Raw genomic sequence first — 19,346 nt, forward strand, 5'->3', positions numbered from 1 at the left:
ATTAGTTTTTCCTCACTGTGTTGCATATTAAAGTCCAACACGGAGAAGCCAAAGTATTAACAAGGTGCCCCTGAAGACAAAAGCATGCCAAAATGTGTCTGAGAAGTCAGAAATGAGGAAAAAACAAAATCAAGTGAGAGTTACAAAACAATATCAGGAGCTTAATGCCCACCCAAAGGTTATTAGTGCTCATTAAGAAGTGCCAGAGGGATAAGACAGCTGAGAAAGTACAACAACTGCAGTTCGCTGGAAATAAATAACTTGTGGAGTTGAAAAAAAGAGAAAGGAAAAACAAAACAACATTGCTTCTAATACGGTTAAAGTGCCATGAATGTACACCATCCATGCAATCCTTTCCAAGGCACTTGGGCTGAGTGAGCCAAACCAAATAACAGCAGGCTGACGAGCACAATTAGGTTATGAGACATGATGACAGCAACGATAATCAAAACGCTCTCACAACAACTCATAACTTAGTAAACCAATAAAGGCAAAATGACAAAACAACTTCCACATTATCATATCACATTACACAACGTGATCGAGCGGATCATTATTAGCATTCCTTTCATATAATGTTCCCTTTGTGGAGCTGAGATGAAGTGTATGAATGCTCGATGGAGAGAATTTAATGAGACTTTGGTTTCAGCGCGCGGGAAGCAGGCGGCAGTCATGTCGGTGTCCTCGGTTCACGAGAGGCTGCTTCCCCCTCCTCGAAAACAGGCACTTTACTCATTACTCAAAATAACAGGTGGTTCGGAATCAAAACAGCTTCTGGTGCGCTGTGAATAATTGCAATCGGAAAGCTTCCGGGCTACGAGAGAACAGTGTAAACGGCTTAAGAAGAATCAGTCTGCTGCCACACGTGTAAACAAATGCGCGCGGGATGGGAGCTCGATCGGCGGGCACCTCTCCAAGCTGATGTGACCAAACCAACCCCGCGCTGATCTGCGGTAATACGACATTTAAAGGAGGAAAGTGAAAACGTTTATACCGCGGCGCTGCGCAACTTTAACATTATAATGATAACGAGAAATGAGAGTCTCTGCATGGACACGTTCAATAAACCCCCAACTACATAAAGACTTAAGCATCACACATCTGTCCTCTCCTGCTAACTACCTCCTCTGTTGGGCTGAGATCAAATGAAAGATTGGAGATTTTTATCCTAACCTAATAATCCCTATGAAAGCCTTACATAATTCAAATATCCTTTTTTTATGAAGACACTGGCTGGAACTCGATATTAGCATTGAAAAGCTGATTCATATAAAATCTCCATTTAAAGAAATTCTACTTATTTTATTACTTATCGGCTTATAATAATAATAATATTCATAATAATAATCACTTCAAATCCTCCTTCCTCAATTAAAGTGAAAATATAAAGCTGAAGTTTTAGTTTTTACTTTATTTTTAACACCTGAAAGAACTTGAGATTTCCCAGAAGATAAGAGAACGGATGAAAATCTCCTTATTTATCTGCCCATCAATCACACCAGCAGTGCTACGATAAATTAGATATTCATAGTTTCTCATTAAATAACTTTAATAAGTTTCCTTATTCTTTTAGTTTTGATAAACAACTTGGCAAAAAACCCACACATTAGCAATGCAACCTGTCATGAGAGCTCACTACATAAATATAATATATCTGTGGGTGTCTATCTGCACTCCTTTAATAGTCGTCGCACACAGTCAAGAACATTACCGAGCTAATGTGTTATATGTGAAGAGACATCCGAGTATCTAAGAAAATCAAATTCACTCAAATCGCCTTTTTTCATCACAGTGAGAGCTCTGTCAGAAACAATCGTTCCTTCCTGCTTTCAGAAGTATGAGCAGGCCACAAGAGCGATTAAGCTGAGGTCTCAACGCAACACAAAGTGTGGACTCGAAGGCTATTTTAACTAAGACATGTATGTAAGTAAGACATGCTTCAGAAGGCATGAGTCAACTCCACGATGACCTCTCCCTCTCCAGAACTGGCGTTTATTTGAAGAGGCTGGGAGAATGAAGCCGCTTTCATCATGCAGGCTTTACCTGCTTCCGTACAGTAGTACGCCCATACGGCCAACGTGAGGCTTGGACTGCCGTTTGATTCCTTCATAACGACTGGAAGTTTGGCTGAGATGCAGAGGGGCTGTGAGACATCCTTAATGGAACCAGTAAGCACCTGATGGTCTAGCAGCCACTCGTTACCTTTGAAAAAACAAAACAAAACAGGAAGTGATGTCAAAGGACGTCCAACTTTTATGTACAGTGTACATGCCTTGCTGGTAAGCTGGTAAACTCAGGCCAGGCATTAACCTCAATGTTACTTTGAGATGAAGCACCCAGTTAAGCATTGTTGCAGCACTCTGCACAGTCTCTCCCAGCGGCTTAGCGCACTCTAGTACTGCTCAGGAACCTTTCCAGATACCAGTCTGATTGGTAGTTCTATCTCAACTCTGTAAGGATATGCTTCCAAAGTCTAGGACACTCTCAGAATTCCAGTATTGTGTCCAGAATTGGCTTGGCAAGGACTAATCTGGACTTTGCTTTGGGAAATATGAAGGAGGCCATAAATTTTGGACTTTTATCATCAGCGTTTCTCTATCATGTCAAAAAGAAAAACAAGACTTTTTTTATACTCACAATCTTTTCCTGATATAAAGACATATTCAGGATTAAAAGTGTGGTTAAACTCCTGTATAGTGACAGACAGTGAAGTTTACTTGTCAGGCACACTGAATATTGTGGGCTGTCCACGATGAACCCACAGACAGATGCACTTCGAGAATGACTTAAAACTAAGCTCAATCCCCGGTTTGTCCGCCTTAGTTCATCCATGTTTTGAAAGAACAGATGGCTTTGAATGAGAATGGCTGGCGTCTCGATTTATTGCTGAACGCAGTGCGGTGCAGCCAGAGTCACTCAAGCCTGCACAGTAAAACAGTCCCTCTGAAATATTAGGACAAACTCACATACCCTTACTAAATCAAATAAAGAGTGGTTGAAGACATTCATTTTCTGAAACACAGGGAATATTTTTAGACACAAGTACACATCTGAAGCGACACGACCACTGAAAGATAAATGAAAGTTGAAAAGAATCACCGGAGCGTCAGCGGTGAGAAAATATCACGCCACAGAGACCACAGAACCCAAGCCGGCCGAGATTAATGAAGCTGATGCCTAACGCTGGGTCCCAGGGAAGCCATTTCTAAAAAGCCACTAAAAAACAATTTAGATCTGGCGTGCACTTCTAACTTGATCCATTAAAATCCCTGCCTCTGCTCTGATCTGATCAGCATAAGTCTAGACTGGGTATAATGGGACAGCGGGGGATCACGTAACATAGCCTGGTAGCTAATTATGTGAACCAAGGCATGTCGTCTTATCGAAATGCTCTAAAAATAGCCTGCCGTTATCGAGGATTGCATGCTGCAGCGCTCAGGATGATGGAAACACTTTTGGTGCAAACGTAATGAACAGACCACAACTGTCACTAACATCACATCACATAAAAAAAAAAATAAAAAAAATCACATATCAATCGATCCTATGGTCAACACTACAATCTGAGAGAATTAGACTAAACCTCTTTAGAATATAAAATCATAACTTAAGCCATCCACGCCTCGTACCTCCTCACTGGTGGTTTAAAAGAGCTTCTGAGTGATTTAAGTATTTGTCTTTGTTTTAGCTGCAAACTATAAATTCCAGGTGTGGGCTGGCAGAGTGAGAATCTGCTTGTTGAACGGTGAAAACGACGTGCAGGCAGGTTAAGCATCCTTCACTTTTTGACAGATCAGAGACCAAAATAAAGCTGTAGGAGAGAATTAGAGGCTTCACTCCACAACGCGCTCATTCTAAGCACAGAGAGGACGTTTATGCTGCAGCCCTGACTCTGGTTGGTTACCCTGACGAACAGAGAAATAACTTGAGGAAAAGCATGGATTTTTTTTCAAACAAGCTGTTATACAAAGCAGCTGCTGTAAGCTGCCTCCTCACTGTTCTGCCACCTAAATCCTTCCACTTCTGGTTCCCAGCAGATATTTGTGAAGTCTCTGCCAAACACTGGTGGGGTTTTAGAATTCAATTAACCTCTCACCTGAACGGAAAAAAAAGTCCAATCAAAGCTTAGACGCAGCAGATCCTCGGGTTTACACACATTACAGTGACGTCTGTAGGCTGCTGCTTTAGTGCTTTTCTTCAGCCAACACGCAACAAAATAATTAACTTGCATTAGTCTGGCCCAGCAACACAATGGAAATACAGCATGTTTGACTAACTAGCTTAGAAATTACAGTAATAATAACAAAAAAAAGCCTAATTTCTGTGTCACAGCATCATGTAATTTTACCAAATAACTAATACAGTCAATCAACTTCGAGAGGTTTTTGCTTTAAAGTGAGCTGAAGGTTCTCAATCAAGTCACAGAAGAATTACTTATTTTTTATATGCAGTGGTTAGCACTTTTCCCGCACAGCAAGAAGCTTCCTGGTTCAAATCTCCAGTGATGCTGGGGCCTTTGGTGCTTGGAGTTTGCAGGTTTTCCCAGCGCCTGCCTGCGTTTCTCCAGCTTTTTCCCACAGTCCAAAAACATGCACAACAGGTTAACTGGTGATTCTAAACTGACTGTGGATGTACAGTACTTACTAAAGAAGCATTATATAAATGAGTGTTTATAAGTGCTCTTTAGTTGAAACTGAGAAGTCGAATTTTGTCAACATTATCTCAAAATCAAAAACTTTTAGTGCAAAACTTTACTCAAAATTCCAAGTGTGTCCCTGTGAACATGTGCAGCTGTGTGGCAGAAGCTCATGGATGTAACATCAGTGACAGGATGAGGTGTCAATGATGGTCAAGACACCTTTCATGGGCATGAAGGCTAAACATGCTCAGAACATTGACATGCATGATACTTCATGTAACAGTGACTGAACTTTGTCTCACCCTCTGCTGAGAGTGCCCAGCAGCTGGGCGCCTCTTCAGTGAGTTTGGTCCCTTCTGGAAGTGACAGTGTGACAGACATGATGACAGTCTGGCCCGCAGTCACCGCTACTGGCGCCATTTCTTTCCTGGCAGCTGATTTAGGCAGCGTGGGGGCTTTGGTCGGACCCGAGGGCTTTGTAGGTACCGAGTCTGTGCACTCGTAGGAGATGGGGAGCTGGTTAAGAGAGAGATTTGGGTGTTTGGATTAAACAAAAGCAAGGAGAAAGTTACCCTAACTTACAATGTCCTGTCTTTGTCACCTTTAATTCAATCTCTTCTAGCGCAGAAGCTTTTAGGACAGATTAATTACACAAACGTGTACAAAATGTAAAGCACTTTCTCAAGGTTGGAACCACACTTTTCCCAAATACACACACAGGCAACGCACTCACCAGCGAGACAGTCTTGGAGGCCAGGTCCAGCACTTTGACTTGGTGGTTGTTGGTATCGGCCACGTAAAGCAGTTTTCCGCCGTCACCGACACAGATTCCTCCGGGTTCATTGAAGCAGGATTTGTTAAACTCTGGGCCCAGAGTATCTCCAGCATCTCCTGTTCCTGCTAATGTGCTACACTGCTTTGTTTTTGGATCCACCACCTTGATCTGAGGAGAATCACAGGCACACACACACACACACACACACACACACACACACACACACACACACACACACACACACACACACACACACACACAAGCAAGATGTTGGTTATCAAGAAAAAAATTTTTCCTTCATGGAATTAGATCAAAAGGAGATTTAACCACTTTGGCATGAACTCAGTCACTTCAAGGAACTCATTACATAACATAAGTGTTAAATTTGCACAGTACAGCTTTAAAATGCAGCCTTGTGACAATCATCTGTTACCTTGTGGTTGTAGGAGTCGACTACATAGAGCAAGTTTTGTTCGGAAGCCCAGGCAACACCGAGAGGATGCTGGAGTTTGGCATCCACCCCTTTCCCGTCCACATCCCCAAAAGCAAAAAGGTTCTGTTTTGAACAATACAAAACACTGGTTAGAGAAAAAAACATATTATCGACTAAAATTACAAAACACCCTTAACTGCATTGAAAACAAGACAGGAAACTGAAGAAAGCCGAAGCCTTTTCTATCTTATAAATGATGAATTTTATACATAAAAAGATTAAGACTGTGAAATAAATCATTTTAGTTTTTTGTGTGTGCCATGATTCATTTGAAACTAACATGACCAAACAGATAATCCCATCAACAACCAATTTGTAAGAAGCTGTGATAACATTTCGATAAATTGGTTATAATTTTGTATCAGCTCTGTAAATAACAACAGCAACAGAAAAGGACCATGATAACAATCTTCAAAGTCTCATGATTCTCCTGGCTCGCTGACTAAACAGCTACAAGATGTTTACAACAACAAATTCTTGGAAATGTAAAATCCACTGAGTGAAAGCCAATAGGGATAAATCCATTATCTAACAGCACAAGTGTGACTTTGAAACATCTCAGCAACCCAGACCAGACTTCAGCTGAAGAACGAGGTAAACAGAATTTGGTCGATTTCAAAAAGGAGCTGGAGGACCTGGAGCATGCTCGTAGATGTTCTCAACATCAAAGGGGTTGTGCACCATGAATTCACCTCCCAGACTTGAGAATTTGCAATGCAGACAACCTAGACTGAAATGCGAAACAACGCAATCTTCAGTCACTGGTAATTAAACTAGCTAGATCCAGTTACATGCAGCTTCATCCTCTACCCCCGGGCCCCGGACCGGTACCGGTCCGTGAGTCGTTTGATACCGGGCCGCGAGAGTTAAGGCTCAGGTGTGAAATGTATAGTTTTCAGGGTTTTTATCGGTTTTCAGCATTATTTTGTTATCGTTTTTAGTTTTATTTTGTTGTATTTATCCGCGACACCTTAATATTTATCCATGAAAATATTGTCGGGCATAAACCGGTCTGTGGCGCAAAAAAGGTTGGGGACCGCTGCTCTACCCCCTAAAAATGGAATTCTGTATTTTGTTGCATGTGGCAAGACGACAGTAATCAGAAGAATGGTTGCCAAGGATGCAGAATTACCCTCGAGTGTGAATAAAGTGCTTTAAATGCTCAACTATAGTAGAAAAGTGTTACATAAGAAACAGTCCATTTACTATCAAAGACATGAAATCAGCCGCCACATCAGAAGCAGTGCAAAAAAGACGCTGAATCTAAAATCAGATACATTTTTTGATTTTCACAGATGGAAAATAAAAGTCTAGCTTTTATTTTTATTTTAGTTAACTAAAATGTTTTTTCATCTCTACTTTCAGTTTAGTGTTAGCTAACTGTAATAACCTTACACTGGATTGCTTGGAAATGTCAAGGTGGGCATATATTTTGGACTTTTAACCATTTTTTCACCCGTTTTACAGCTTTTTCTACTGATAAACACCTCTCCCATGGCCATTCATACTACACCAAAGTAATAAAATAATAGAAAAACAGTTACAAATAACAGAATTGTTCCCATTTTCCACCATCTACTGTAGAAATGTATGTATTTTTTCACAACAGATCCACAGTAAAAAAAAAAAAAAAGATTAAAAAAATTTAAGAGTTGCACTGACAGATTTCTTTCACATACTACATCAGTGTTTCTCTCTCATGTAAAAAAACAAAAAAACAACAACACTGTTTTTTGTCATACTGTCTATTATTATATTAAGCTATCTCTAGGATTAAAGGTGCAGTTAAATCTCTGCACGGTGACTTACTCTTTATGTGTCCACAGTGTAAAATGAGTCTGACATCTCTGCTTTAGCTCAATTTGACAACTGATATTACTGTAAAAGTGCAAACATGAGAGGACGCCACCTCAACTTCAATACTGTTTGGCTGTTCTAGATCAACTCCTTAAACATCTGTGGGCAGCTAATAGTTTCTCCCGGCTCTTCACCATGTTAAATAAACTGTATATGACTCTCTAGTTAATTACTTCCTGCTCTCATGGGGACTTACAAGCTTTAGATCTCTTGTGACTTTCCAAAAATACACCAGTACGGCAAGACAAAGAAACTACAGCAGAGCTGCTGTAAGAGCATGAAGGTATGCACAAACATTGTTTTTCAGGCTTTTCTTTAGCAACAAACAAGAAGGTCTGTGTTTACTTGTTTCTCTTTAAAGGAAAAATAACCCCATATTTTTATGCATACAAAAATAGCCCTAAACTCTGCGTGAGTGCCTAACAATGATTCATATTTGTGCAACATTTTTCTTCATAATTGTCCAAATGTTTTGTGTGGCTGGAAATGTGGCAGACTAATGTGCAGGTTTTACACGGTGTGTTTTGCGTTGATGTATGATGACAGAGCCAAGCACAGGACACATCATCATTGAAAGTGCTGCACAAGGTTATTACGCTCCTACAGTCTGCTTCGGAAATGGACTTTTAATTTGCCTCCACTAGTTCATCTGCGCGGGCTTTTTCTTTCTATAAGAAGTTCACTTTTTAAAGTAGCAATAAAAATGGACAATATGGCAAACAACAAGTTGATAAATGATGTGCACTATATCATGCTGGTCTGTAAAACTTCATTAAGAGATGCTGTAACTGTTTGTTTCAAACCACATTAGCATTATAACTGGAAATAAGGATACTTGAAAGGTATCCAGCAGAGGGAAGATGATGATGAATGGTAAATAAAGCTTTTTTTTACACTATTAATTAATTTTTCCCCCATTTACTGTACACCCACCAGTGGGTCTCTCTCTCCTCCGACCAGCAACTTGACGGCTCCATCCTTCAGCGTCAGCGTTCGGATGGTGCTGCTTTCGCTGTCGGCCACATACATGCAGCTCCAGGGCTCCTCTGGGGCTAAAGCCAGGCCTGAAGGCTGGGCAAAGCCTGCCTTGTGAGGGTAGGCGTTGTTCCGGTTCTCTTCGTTGCCGCTGCCCGCCCATCGCACACAAATCCCTGCCTTGGACTCACTGTTCAAATGAGAAGACAATGATTAAATACTAGAATGCACTTCTTGATGCACAGAGTTCCAAAAAGGAGAAAATCTGTTTGTTTTTTGTTTTTTTTTTAATAAAAACAAGACTGACATTGTATCCCCTGTTTATTTGCGGTAATTAAAAAAGATTATTACATAATGTGACCTCCTGTGAAACTGCTGACCACAGAAGACACACAAGAAGAGGAATCCATTTTCACAGTTTTAAAAGGAGAATTACAACCATGTCATTATATTATCAGAATATGTTTCAAAGCGGCCGTGGCGGTCATGTACTGGTCTCTCACCTTCCTCTGGGCAGTTTTCCATCAGCTAGGAACAAAGCCCAGATCTGGTGAGTCCCTGCCATGGCTATCCACAGCACGTTGTCTTCATCGCCGCCTACACATGAAAATAAAACGCAAAAAACCCCACAGGATAAATATGGGAGCAGGAACTGGTCTCAGTGCTCTTGGCCATCTACCAGCCTCAGTATCATTCACAAACTGTTGTGATATTTGTCCTTCGTTGTTGAGCTATGTTCTTGAGGTGTGTTTGGGACTACAGTCTGCTCAAGCACAAGGACAAAATGTGTTGTTTTTTTTCCAAAGTAAAAGTAAGAAATAGATTTTTTTTTCAGGCAGCAAAATTATGTTTTCCAAACTCCCCCTCTCCCGATCTGCTGATTGCTCAGCGTCAGAACTGAGTCAAAATATGGAGCCGTGCAGGTTTAAGACACACAGCAGCCTCTCTGACAAAGGCCATATGCACTCAGCAGATACAATACTGCCACTGTGATGAACGCACAAGCCTTACAGACGTGCACCATCTCTGTTGTATTTTTAATGCGGGGCAAAGTTCAGCCTTTCTTGATCAAAACGGGTGGACTGTCAGGGATATATACTTGACTCAAAGCCAGTCTAGCACTTTATAGTTCAAAAGGTGTGGGATCCTCTTGATTTGGTTGAATAATTTATTCATCCACATCTTGAATAAATCATGAATATGTGGATGTGTGTTTGGACGTTCTCTCAGAAGACAATGTCAGGGTACATCCATACTAATAGAGGTTTTTTTAAACACTCACTGTCTAAACCATACGGGCGATGTTTAAGGAGAAATTTAGTCAGAACAGGCAGAACCTGAAAACGTCTTTGAAGCCAAAATATTAAACTCACACATTTACTTAATTTCATCTTTTGAATATGCCTTTCCCATGTAATTGATAACGCTCTTCGTATCACTCTGGGTTGATGCATTTCCAATCTGTTTTCTGCTGCCATGAACACCTTCTGTGTGTTGCTTTGAGTAACAGTTCCCCATCTTTCTAGGTCCAAGCAAAGAAATCTTTGTTTTATTTTTGCTTCCTTCATAGTATTTTCTTCGAGCATCCAGCCCTCCAATTCCTGTTTACCATGGTAAATGCATACCTTTCCCAGGGATGTTAGCACAGACAGAGAGTACTTCCAAAATTGAGCCATTTGGTACTTACAGAAGTGCCGAATGGCTCATTTTTATGGAAATTATTTTAATATTAAAAGACTGCTTTAAATTTTAAATGTATTAGTCAGGGTGTACTGAAGTTAAAGGTTCTGAGACCAGCTTAAAATCAGCTGGCTGTGGCGTAAATCAACCTGAGGCAAAAAATTAACTGCGGTAGCCCTGAAATCTTCTATGCTTAACACTTTAAATTAAGAAGATTTGTATAAATCACACAAACACATACATCTACATTATGAATTGTTGAGAACCGCGCTTGCCAGAGGCAAAATAAACACCTCTGTCCGGACATACAGTTTCATTCTTTGTTTCTTTTACTTAAGGACACAATTTATGGGGACAGTTTCCTTCAAATGCAACCACTAGATCTTACAAGAGGTGTTTAATATTCAAGAACAAAATAATTAATTAAATCAGTCCGCTGGTAACAAAGTAATAAACAAAGTAACAAATTTAGTTTGTCACATTTTTAAATCACAAGGAGAGCAAATACATAAATAAACTGACTTGTATTTTGCTCCTAGGGTGAAGAAAAATAGATAATCAATGTGGAATAAAAAGTGTATATGAGAGTCTGAGCTGACTGATTATAAATCTAAATTCCACATTAATGACGCTTCATGACAACAAGATATTCACCAAAAAGATTTTAAAAGAGAAAAGATTCCCACTTGAATTGAAAAATAAAAGTATTGTATGAAATTAATAAGCCATTAATAATCAAGTGTATAAATAAGTGCTCAAGAGAAAATAATTAAAAGGCAGGGATAAGGAGGATTTGATGTTTTAAGGAGAAATAGAAGTTTTATATTACAAGAATGTGTCAGCTAGTGTATTTGTGCCCTGAATACTAAGAGCTTGTTTTGAAGGTGAATCTTCTAAGACTCATACAAGGCAGAAAGGCAATTAAAGTTACTCACTGGCAGTGCCAAGCATCACATCCCAAGGAGAGCTGATTGGCTGCTGTGGTCCCATAGCCCCGCCCTCTTTGTCTGTCCCTTGAGTGCCTACTCCAGCCAGAGTGCTGACTTTTCCCTCTAACAGGTCGATCTACAAACAGATGCAGACACAGATGGTCGAGGATAAATATCAACAAAGACTTGAAAAAAAAGGACTTTTTAAAAATAAAATTATTAAGACAACCTTTCGAATCAAGTGGTTTTCCGTATCAGCCACGTATACAGTGTCCCCTTTAACGGCCACACCCTGAGGGGAGTTAAAGGAAGCTTCAGACACGTCGCCATCTTTTCTCCCGCTTTCAGGCCCTGTGACAAAAGGAAAAACCCAGCACTGATTAAAGCTTTTGATCACTTAAAAGTAATAATAAGCTCCAAATATTTATTTTTCATATTAAAATTCAGACATGTCAATATTAAATTTTTACAAAAATGAATCAGAGTGGAATAATTATTTTTATTCATGACTATTTCTATGACAATTATTGCTATTTAGTCTCAGCAAAGAAGGAAGTTTCTTTGGTGAAACTAAATAGGAGAAAACTTCAGAATCACGTCACGCTCTGCAGCTCGGCAAACCTTTCTTATGCGTGCACAGAGCTGATGTCAACAACACAAAAATAAAACCAATCCTCAATTTTCTCTCCTGGTTTGTCCACTCTAGGTCAGTGCCAGTTCCCAGCATGTACAAGTCCCTGCTGCTGCCAACCTCTCTGCTGGTCTGGGGACATCAGGCTAACTGCCATGTGGCTCCCCTGAGGGTTGTTGAGGCAGTTGCATAATGCTAAAATGTCATCATTGGCTAAATATTGCTGTTGAACTTTTACAGATCTCACTTATTACAACACAATAGTTTTTGTATTTAATGGCTATTTAAATTGGAGCTCGTTACATCATGCCCATTTGTTGTTGTTTTTTTTGAAAATGCATTGGTGTGAAGTCTCTTACCTCCTATGACATGTAGCAGGTCTCCAGTAGAAGACACCACCAGTATTCTGTGATGTCCTGTGTCTGCTATGACAAGTCTTTTAGTATTTTTGTCTATAGCCACCTTTCCAGGAAAAGAAAGAATGCTGGGTGGCAGGGTGTCTTTGTACAGCTTGATTCCCACTGTGTGAGCCTTGAGCAGACCACGCTCCCCATAATAACGCAGAGCGCAGTCAGTGAAAAGCATCAGCCTGTCACGGTTGCCCTCACCCACCAGGCAGAAGAGCAAGTTGCCACGTGGTCCGAGTAGGACCAGCGTGGGCCAGCAGGAGATCTCCAGTTCATGCCAGAGACTCGCCTCGCTGTCGTTCACCACGGGGTGGCAGATGTCGTAGCGGAGCACAGCGCTTCGGATGTTGTCCAGGACCTTTGAGAACATGTGCAAAAATGGTGATGAGTTCAAGTGTTATCCTTCAATAAGGCTCCACCTGAATTTATCAAAAAGTTCAGAAACTTTTCCAAGTCTTTTAGAAAAGTCTGCATGTAGCAAAAACTTTACAAAGCTCTTACTTAGTGATTTAACTATCCCCCCAAATTACAGGAGCACAAAATACTGGTATTCAGGACAGCCCTTTTATAAGTGAAGCTTTTGCTTTTGCTGTTAACTTGAAAGTCATCTTTTAAAAGACCAACTGCCCTTTACAATGATTTTAAACAACACACATTTTGTATCAAAACACCCAGATTTTTAAACGAGTGAAATGCTGAAACATGACGTACATCATTTTTTGAAGATTAAAGGTTTAATTGTAAAGAAGCTCTGGATTTCCACTTTTAGTTTAAGCTTTGGATTTCATCTGCATTCGTAGTTAAGCAGGGTAAATCAACATAAAGATCTATTCAAGAAAAGCACATAATTTCAAAGATTAGAAAAGTGGGAAAATCTGAAAGAGACATTTCAAAACCATCGGGCACATCCAGTGGAGCAATATGGAATGTCCTGAAAGAGACGGAAACCACCAAAGTACTGACCAACAGGGATTTAAACAGGCATCCAAGGAAAACAGGGGCAACTGATGACAGAGATAAATGGTGAGAACAGTAAAGAAAAAAGTAAATAAAATAAAAGTGCATAACATTATGAACAACCGCCAAAGAAAAGTGGCGAAGATCAACAATATAGAGGTCTTACTGCAAAACACAAACTGCTTATTAGCTGTAAAAAAAAAATTGGAAAGCCATAATGAAACTGGCAAAAAAGTGCAGAGAAGAGTCAGTTTGAGGCAGTTTGGGACCAAAGGCTTCTGGACTTACGAAACAGCGATTTCAACTGTGAAAGTGCTCGAAAGTATGAAGAAAGAAGGCATCTGTTCATGATCCTGAACAATAAAAGCTCATCTGTGCAGCATGGTTGAGGTTGTTTCATGCCTTGGGTTTACATGGCCGCTAATAGAACAAGCTAACACATTTTTATTGAGAATCTCCTGATGATCACGATGGTAGTAACAGAGTAAATGCCTACATCTACAGAAACACTTTGTCTTCTGACTTACAAAGAAATGCATCCATACATTTGGCCACATTATCGACGGGAGATTATTTAGGGTTTTGGAGTCAAAAATCCAAATTTTAATCCAAATGAAAATACATTTTACCTCCTGAAGAGAACACTGAAGAAGCAAAACCCCACAGACCAATAAAGAAACAAGAAATATGATGCAATTGCATATTGATGCATATTGCTGCAGTTATTGCAAACATGGGATGCAGTAATCAAATATGAAATATTTTGGCTTTAAGTTACTTGCAAAGATTGCAACACTTTAACTTGCTTGAAAAACTGGGAGGTTTAATACAATGATACCATTATACCATTACCATTTATTACTGTGATATTACCCACTTATTACAAACTATAACAGGGTACAGAGCCCATCTATGTAGAGCAAATTACATATACAGTTTTTCTGCATCAGAACGCTACAAATGACTCTCCACGAGCTTAGATATCATTGTAAACCATATAATATCCAGATATTTTGTTGTTTTAATTTGTAAAAATTTGCCTGCCTGTTTGTTTTTGATAAAAAAAAAAATAGGGTAAGTACTATGCACATCAAGCATAATTTATTTCCTCACAGTTGGAGAGTACAGATTATTCCCCTGCCAAGCTGGCAAAAGGTTTCATAAAAAAACAAAAAAAAAAGGGAGCCGATAGCAGAATATTAAGAGGAATATCTGAAGAACAGAGTTTCTGGTCCGGGACTGATAAAGAAAGTAAGTTCTTGCAATTTGTATATGCTGCCAAAATCTTATTCACCTGTTTGTATACAGGTATAAAACTTCAAATTAACACCCTGCTCCTACAGCCCTCTTTTTACTTGGAGAAAGGCGAGTAATTTAAACAAAGTAAAAATTAATCGGTATACATGTAGATACTTTTGAAGTATTAAAGAAAAAAGGCAAAAGCTTCCCTGAAATTTCCAAAAAACCCAAAACATACCTTTTCATTGGGGAATTTGGCAGAGTGCACACCAACAATAACCAACCCATCTGAAAAAGAGATTAAACAGCAAACAGTGAGGGTTTAGGCAGAAAGGTGTTGCATAAGAAACACATGTCACAAACGTACATGCAAAGATGCACTAAGCACAATGATTTTTCCACTGTAAAATTTAAGAGACCTTCTTTGTAAACCAACCAACCCTCAAGCATAACACATTGCAGGTTTAAGTGAGGTTTCTGCAAAAGCCGTTTCTCAGTAATCATCAAAGATAAGTAAACACTGTGCTTATTATACAGCTAAAGACAGAAAGTGGTTATAATTTGTGACTTTGTACAAGGGCTGCAGACTTTCAAATGTTATGCAACTGAATTGCCTAGAACTATGAATGTAACAGGCTGGTGATGTTATTTTTAACACATGCTTTTGTGACACTGAAACTCCCCAAAGAGTCCACAGATAGCAGATATATTGATTCGTTTCCTTCCTTTCTTACAATCATTGTAAAACTCTCTATCGAAACAGCTACTTTTGTATTTCTGTCATTCCTTAAATCGAAAACTCGACAATAAGCTGGGTAAACAGAACCCGAGCGGAGCGGCAGAAATGTCAATGCTACCTTGTCGCTCTGAGAATGCTTTATTCACAGGGAATCGAGCGCGATCACAGATTTCAAAAAATAAAAAAGATTTCTACGTAATAACAAGTTTGATTTTGTGCAGTTTCTACTATTTACAATTTGATTGCATGCAACTGTACTCAGAGCAAAACAACTTTCTAAATGGAAAAAAAGACTTGTTTTCATTGATAGAGTTACACAAGAAACAGCAACAGAGCAACTTTCAGTGAAAAGGCACTTTTAAAAATCTACACACTATTTATTTAAAAAGGCGTGAATCCCATGTTTAATTTCATTATAAGGCACTGATTTGAGGGAACTAAAAGGTACAGCAAGTTTTCTGATATCTTGTTCCAGATATGTGGAGCATAAAACCCTATGTGGCTTTTTCAGTTTAGATTTTAATTCCAGGAACAGCCCTGAGCTGTTCAGCGCTTTAATAACCAACAAATTACAAAGCACCTAAAAAGTATACAGTTGCATTAGTTCATATTTTTGACACACACACACAAAAAAAATGCATTTCATAAATGAACCCCACCAGAAGTGAAAACCGCACAGTTCCAAACGCTCAAACTCGACACGGTCTGCAGCGGATTTCGTCACCCGCGGCCTCTGCCAAGCAGCGTAGCGCCGGCACAGATTGCAGTGACGATGGGTGGGTCGGGGTGGACTGTGGAGTGACTGGACAGGGTGGCTCCCACACCTCAGTGACAACAGCAGCAAACAGAATGTACCCATAGCGGTGCCAGAGATAAGGCAAGTACGATAATGTGTGGTGGCACTGCGGTCTGCGTGTGTGTGTCTTTTATGTAATGTTCAACTCACAAATGAATTTCAAGTGGCACATCTTCCTCAGATTTGAATGTAAATAAATATTATGCCTGTTTATCATCATACAAGTTTGATTATATTTTCAGTGATATATTTTATGCACTTTCTCAACAGGTCCATGAATCTATTATTTATTGTATGCTGCACTTTGTCTGCACTCCCTTGCAGTTTGTACCTATAACAAGAAAATAAAAAAGGGCGAATTTAATCCTTTTTAAGACCTCTCAAGACCTAATGATAGCCTGTTTGAAGGGCCATTAGAATGCCAGAGATTATGCTTTACATGGAGTTGCTATATATAACTGTTCTCATACATTACTGCAGCCCTGAACATTTCTAGATATTACTTCAGAGCTGCATGTGAGAATTTAAGGCCATCAGTCATGGTTTTAATGCATTTGGGAATTGTGAACGCATAAGTACAAAATAATAAACGACAGAGGGGGAGATGTATGCTGTACCTATGCTTACTTAAACTCTTAAAGTCTTGAAAGTATTTTTAGCTACTGTCGCTTCACAGCTGAGATAACGGTCTACATGCCTAAGGAAAAGAAGCAGTTTCCCTGCTCAAACAAATATGGCCCTGAGATGCTGCTCCACAACACATGACCACAGGACCAATTTAAATTGTGTACCTCCAGTGAGGCCCAGTGCAGCTGAAGTCCTGCAGTGCTTTACTTGATCTTCCACCCATTCAACAGTAACCAAATAACGAGCAAATTCTATACTTTAAACTGTCCTGTAGCAAGTCAAAGCTAATGGTATAAGCATTTTTGTAACCATATTGTTTTTACACACTAAAGACAATGAAACTGAATTATCCTGTATGATGTTGAGCACCATGTGATCTGCCAGCACCCAATGAGAAACTCACTGCAATGAAAAAAATGCAGTTTCTCCAGCATCTATGAGATAATGCCAAGAAATTATACTGTAAGTGACAACATCCATCAATGAAGTCTGTTATGAAAACACACCCAGGTCATCACGACCTTTGCCTTTGGGGGAAGAGATACCGCACCATCAAAACCTGCATAAACAGACTAAAAAGCAGCTTCTTCCTCGAGGCTGTGGCATCCATTATATGTCGCAGCCATTAGACGATATTGTTATTGTTGATAAATCTCAACCCTAAACCAGTGTAAGTTTTCTAATCTGAGCTTAATAATAAGCTACTGCAAACTCTGAATACACATAACTGAGTCGGTGGACTTCATGCAGGAGGGCAGTGGTTAGCACTGTTGCCTGACAGGGTGTTTCCCGGCTTTAGCCCAATACCAAGTGGGATCGCCTCCAGCCTCAATGACCCTAAAGCTGGATAAGCAGTTAAGAAAGTAAATGGATGGGTGGATGAGTGAATTATTGACCCACACAGGGCACATAATTAATAGACATTCCCATAATTATTTACAAAAAAAAGATGTTTAATAATGTTTGGCAACAGGCCCCGACAAAAGCACAATCTTTTCTTGTTTGAGAACAGTGCTAAAAACCAGCCCCAAATATTTTTGATTTAAATCTTCACTGGGTATGACAGAGCTTGGGGTTGAGTGTCACTGGAGGGAACCACTCATTGTTGCTTTCATTCTTGTAGTGACGTTTATCATTTAGTTTCAATCAGCCATCGCCTGTCACAGATATAAGGCATGATGTTCTTGATAAGGCTGGTTAGGGTTGAAATTCACACGAACTATCTGACTTTAGCCTTTTTTTTTTTTTCTTAGCAATGTGGTGAAATAGATTTACTTGGGAACATCATGCACAAGAACGCACGTCAGACATATTTTCTATCAAACAGGCAAAAGACAAACATGTGAATGGGGAAAGACTGATAAAACATGCTTTTCCAGGATGGCTGATGGATAGATGGAAAAAATGATTGAATATCAAGCAAAGCATTACATTATATTTAATGTGGACAGCAAGGAAAGCGATGAGCAGGGTTTTTTTTTTTTAAACAATACACAGTTTTTCTACTTTAGGATTTTCCTGGGCTGATTAAATTAGCTGTATGGAAACTACCTCGTAGTTAGTAGAGTATGCACAAACCTTTTACAGAGTGTCTCTTCTCTAGTTGATGCAGGTCAGGAAGGATGTGGATGCAGTTGATGCAGCAGTAAGTGAAGAAATCCAGCAGCACCACTTTACCAGCCAGCTCCTTGTTTAAAGAGAGAGGCCCCTCCGTGTTCAGCCACTCTAAGCCTGGAGCAAATCACAGATTGGAAAATGATGTTGTCATCTTTTTAATCATGTTTAGTCACGGTGTAGGCAAATGCTATACACTACCATCCTAGAAGGGCTATGGATATAGTAACAAAACACCTAAAAGGCATATCTGTGTTGGGCCTGACACAGCGTTTGTGTCACATGGGAGAAAAAGTTGGATAGTTTGATCGATCAAAGCAGTGACTTGAAAGTTCTCGTGGCCCAAGTGTTATGTTAAATACCATAAAAAGTGTTTTTGTTGTAGATTTAGATCAGCTTGTTTCACACTTCTTTCATGTGCACTTTAAATTGTGCCTGATAGCATTTGTCACGCTTAACTCGCGCGCATTTGATAAGTTTACTGTCACACTTTACAGCATGGTGACTATCAAAATCCAGTACAGAGTGAAAGAGTAATACCCCCACCTAAATTTTCCATTGATAATCTTAATCTTAACCTTTCAAAGAAATGTACGAAAGAGGAAGAACAAAACAAATCACATTGATTCATAATCATATCAGCCAATGGGGTACCTGTGTAGAGATGTGTGCTTTTTTATTGATGAATCTAGTTGCTCTTTCAGTGTTTAGCCCCAAAGGTTTTTTTTGGCTACACAAATCTCCACTTCATCCCCTTTTTTAGATCTCTTAAGTGCACTTGCACATGGTGTTTTGCAAAAAGCTGCAGGACACCTTGTTCTTGTTGATGAGATAACTCTTTAGAACTCCAACAGTATGTTTGAATCGCTGCTGCAGAATGAATTTGGGACCGATCATATGCCTCGCTGTTGGTATGCTGCAGCAGATAAGAATCTACCCCCCCCCCCCCCCCCCCCCCAAAAAAAAAAAAAAAACCCAAAAAAACAAA

At 39.6% G+C, this 19,346-nt stretch overlaps 1 protein-coding gene across 1 annotated transcript in view; it reads right to left on the minus strand.

Moving 5' to 3' along the window:
* Window positions 1-19,346, minus strand: part of nhlrc2 (NHL repeat containing 2) — a 21,382-nt gene continuing 2,036 nt past the window's right edge. Inside the window, exons 2-12 of the mRNA XM_006791222.3 lie at window positions 18,323-18,475; window positions 14,821-14,870; window positions 12,339-12,744; window positions 11,578-11,699; window positions 11,355-11,484; window positions 9,243-9,336; window positions 8,698-8,929; window positions 5,848-5,970; window positions 5,373-5,582; window positions 4,942-5,155; window positions 1-2,202 (exon numbers count right to left, since the gene is read on the minus strand). Coding sequence (XP_006791285.2) covers window positions 1,940-2,202; window positions 4,942-5,155; window positions 5,373-5,582; window positions 5,848-5,970; window positions 8,698-8,929; window positions 9,243-9,336; window positions 11,355-11,484; window positions 11,578-11,699; window positions 12,339-12,744; window positions 14,821-14,870; window positions 18,323-18,475 — 1,997 coding nt within the window. The 3' untranslated portion in view covers window positions 1-1,939. The remainder of the gene's footprint in view (window positions 2,203-4,941; window positions 5,156-5,372; window positions 5,583-5,847; window positions 5,971-8,697; window positions 8,930-9,242; window positions 9,337-11,354; window positions 11,485-11,577; window positions 11,700-12,338; window positions 12,745-14,820; window positions 14,871-18,322; window positions 18,476-19,346) is intronic.

Source organism: Neolamprologus brichardi, chromosome 8 (genome assembly GCF_056152115.1).
Source record: "Neolamprologus brichardi isolate AB-2024 chromosome 8, ASM5615211v1, whole genome shotgun sequence".
Taxonomy (NCBI): Eukaryota; Metazoa; Chordata; class Actinopteri; order Cichliformes; family Cichlidae; genus Neolamprologus; species Neolamprologus brichardi.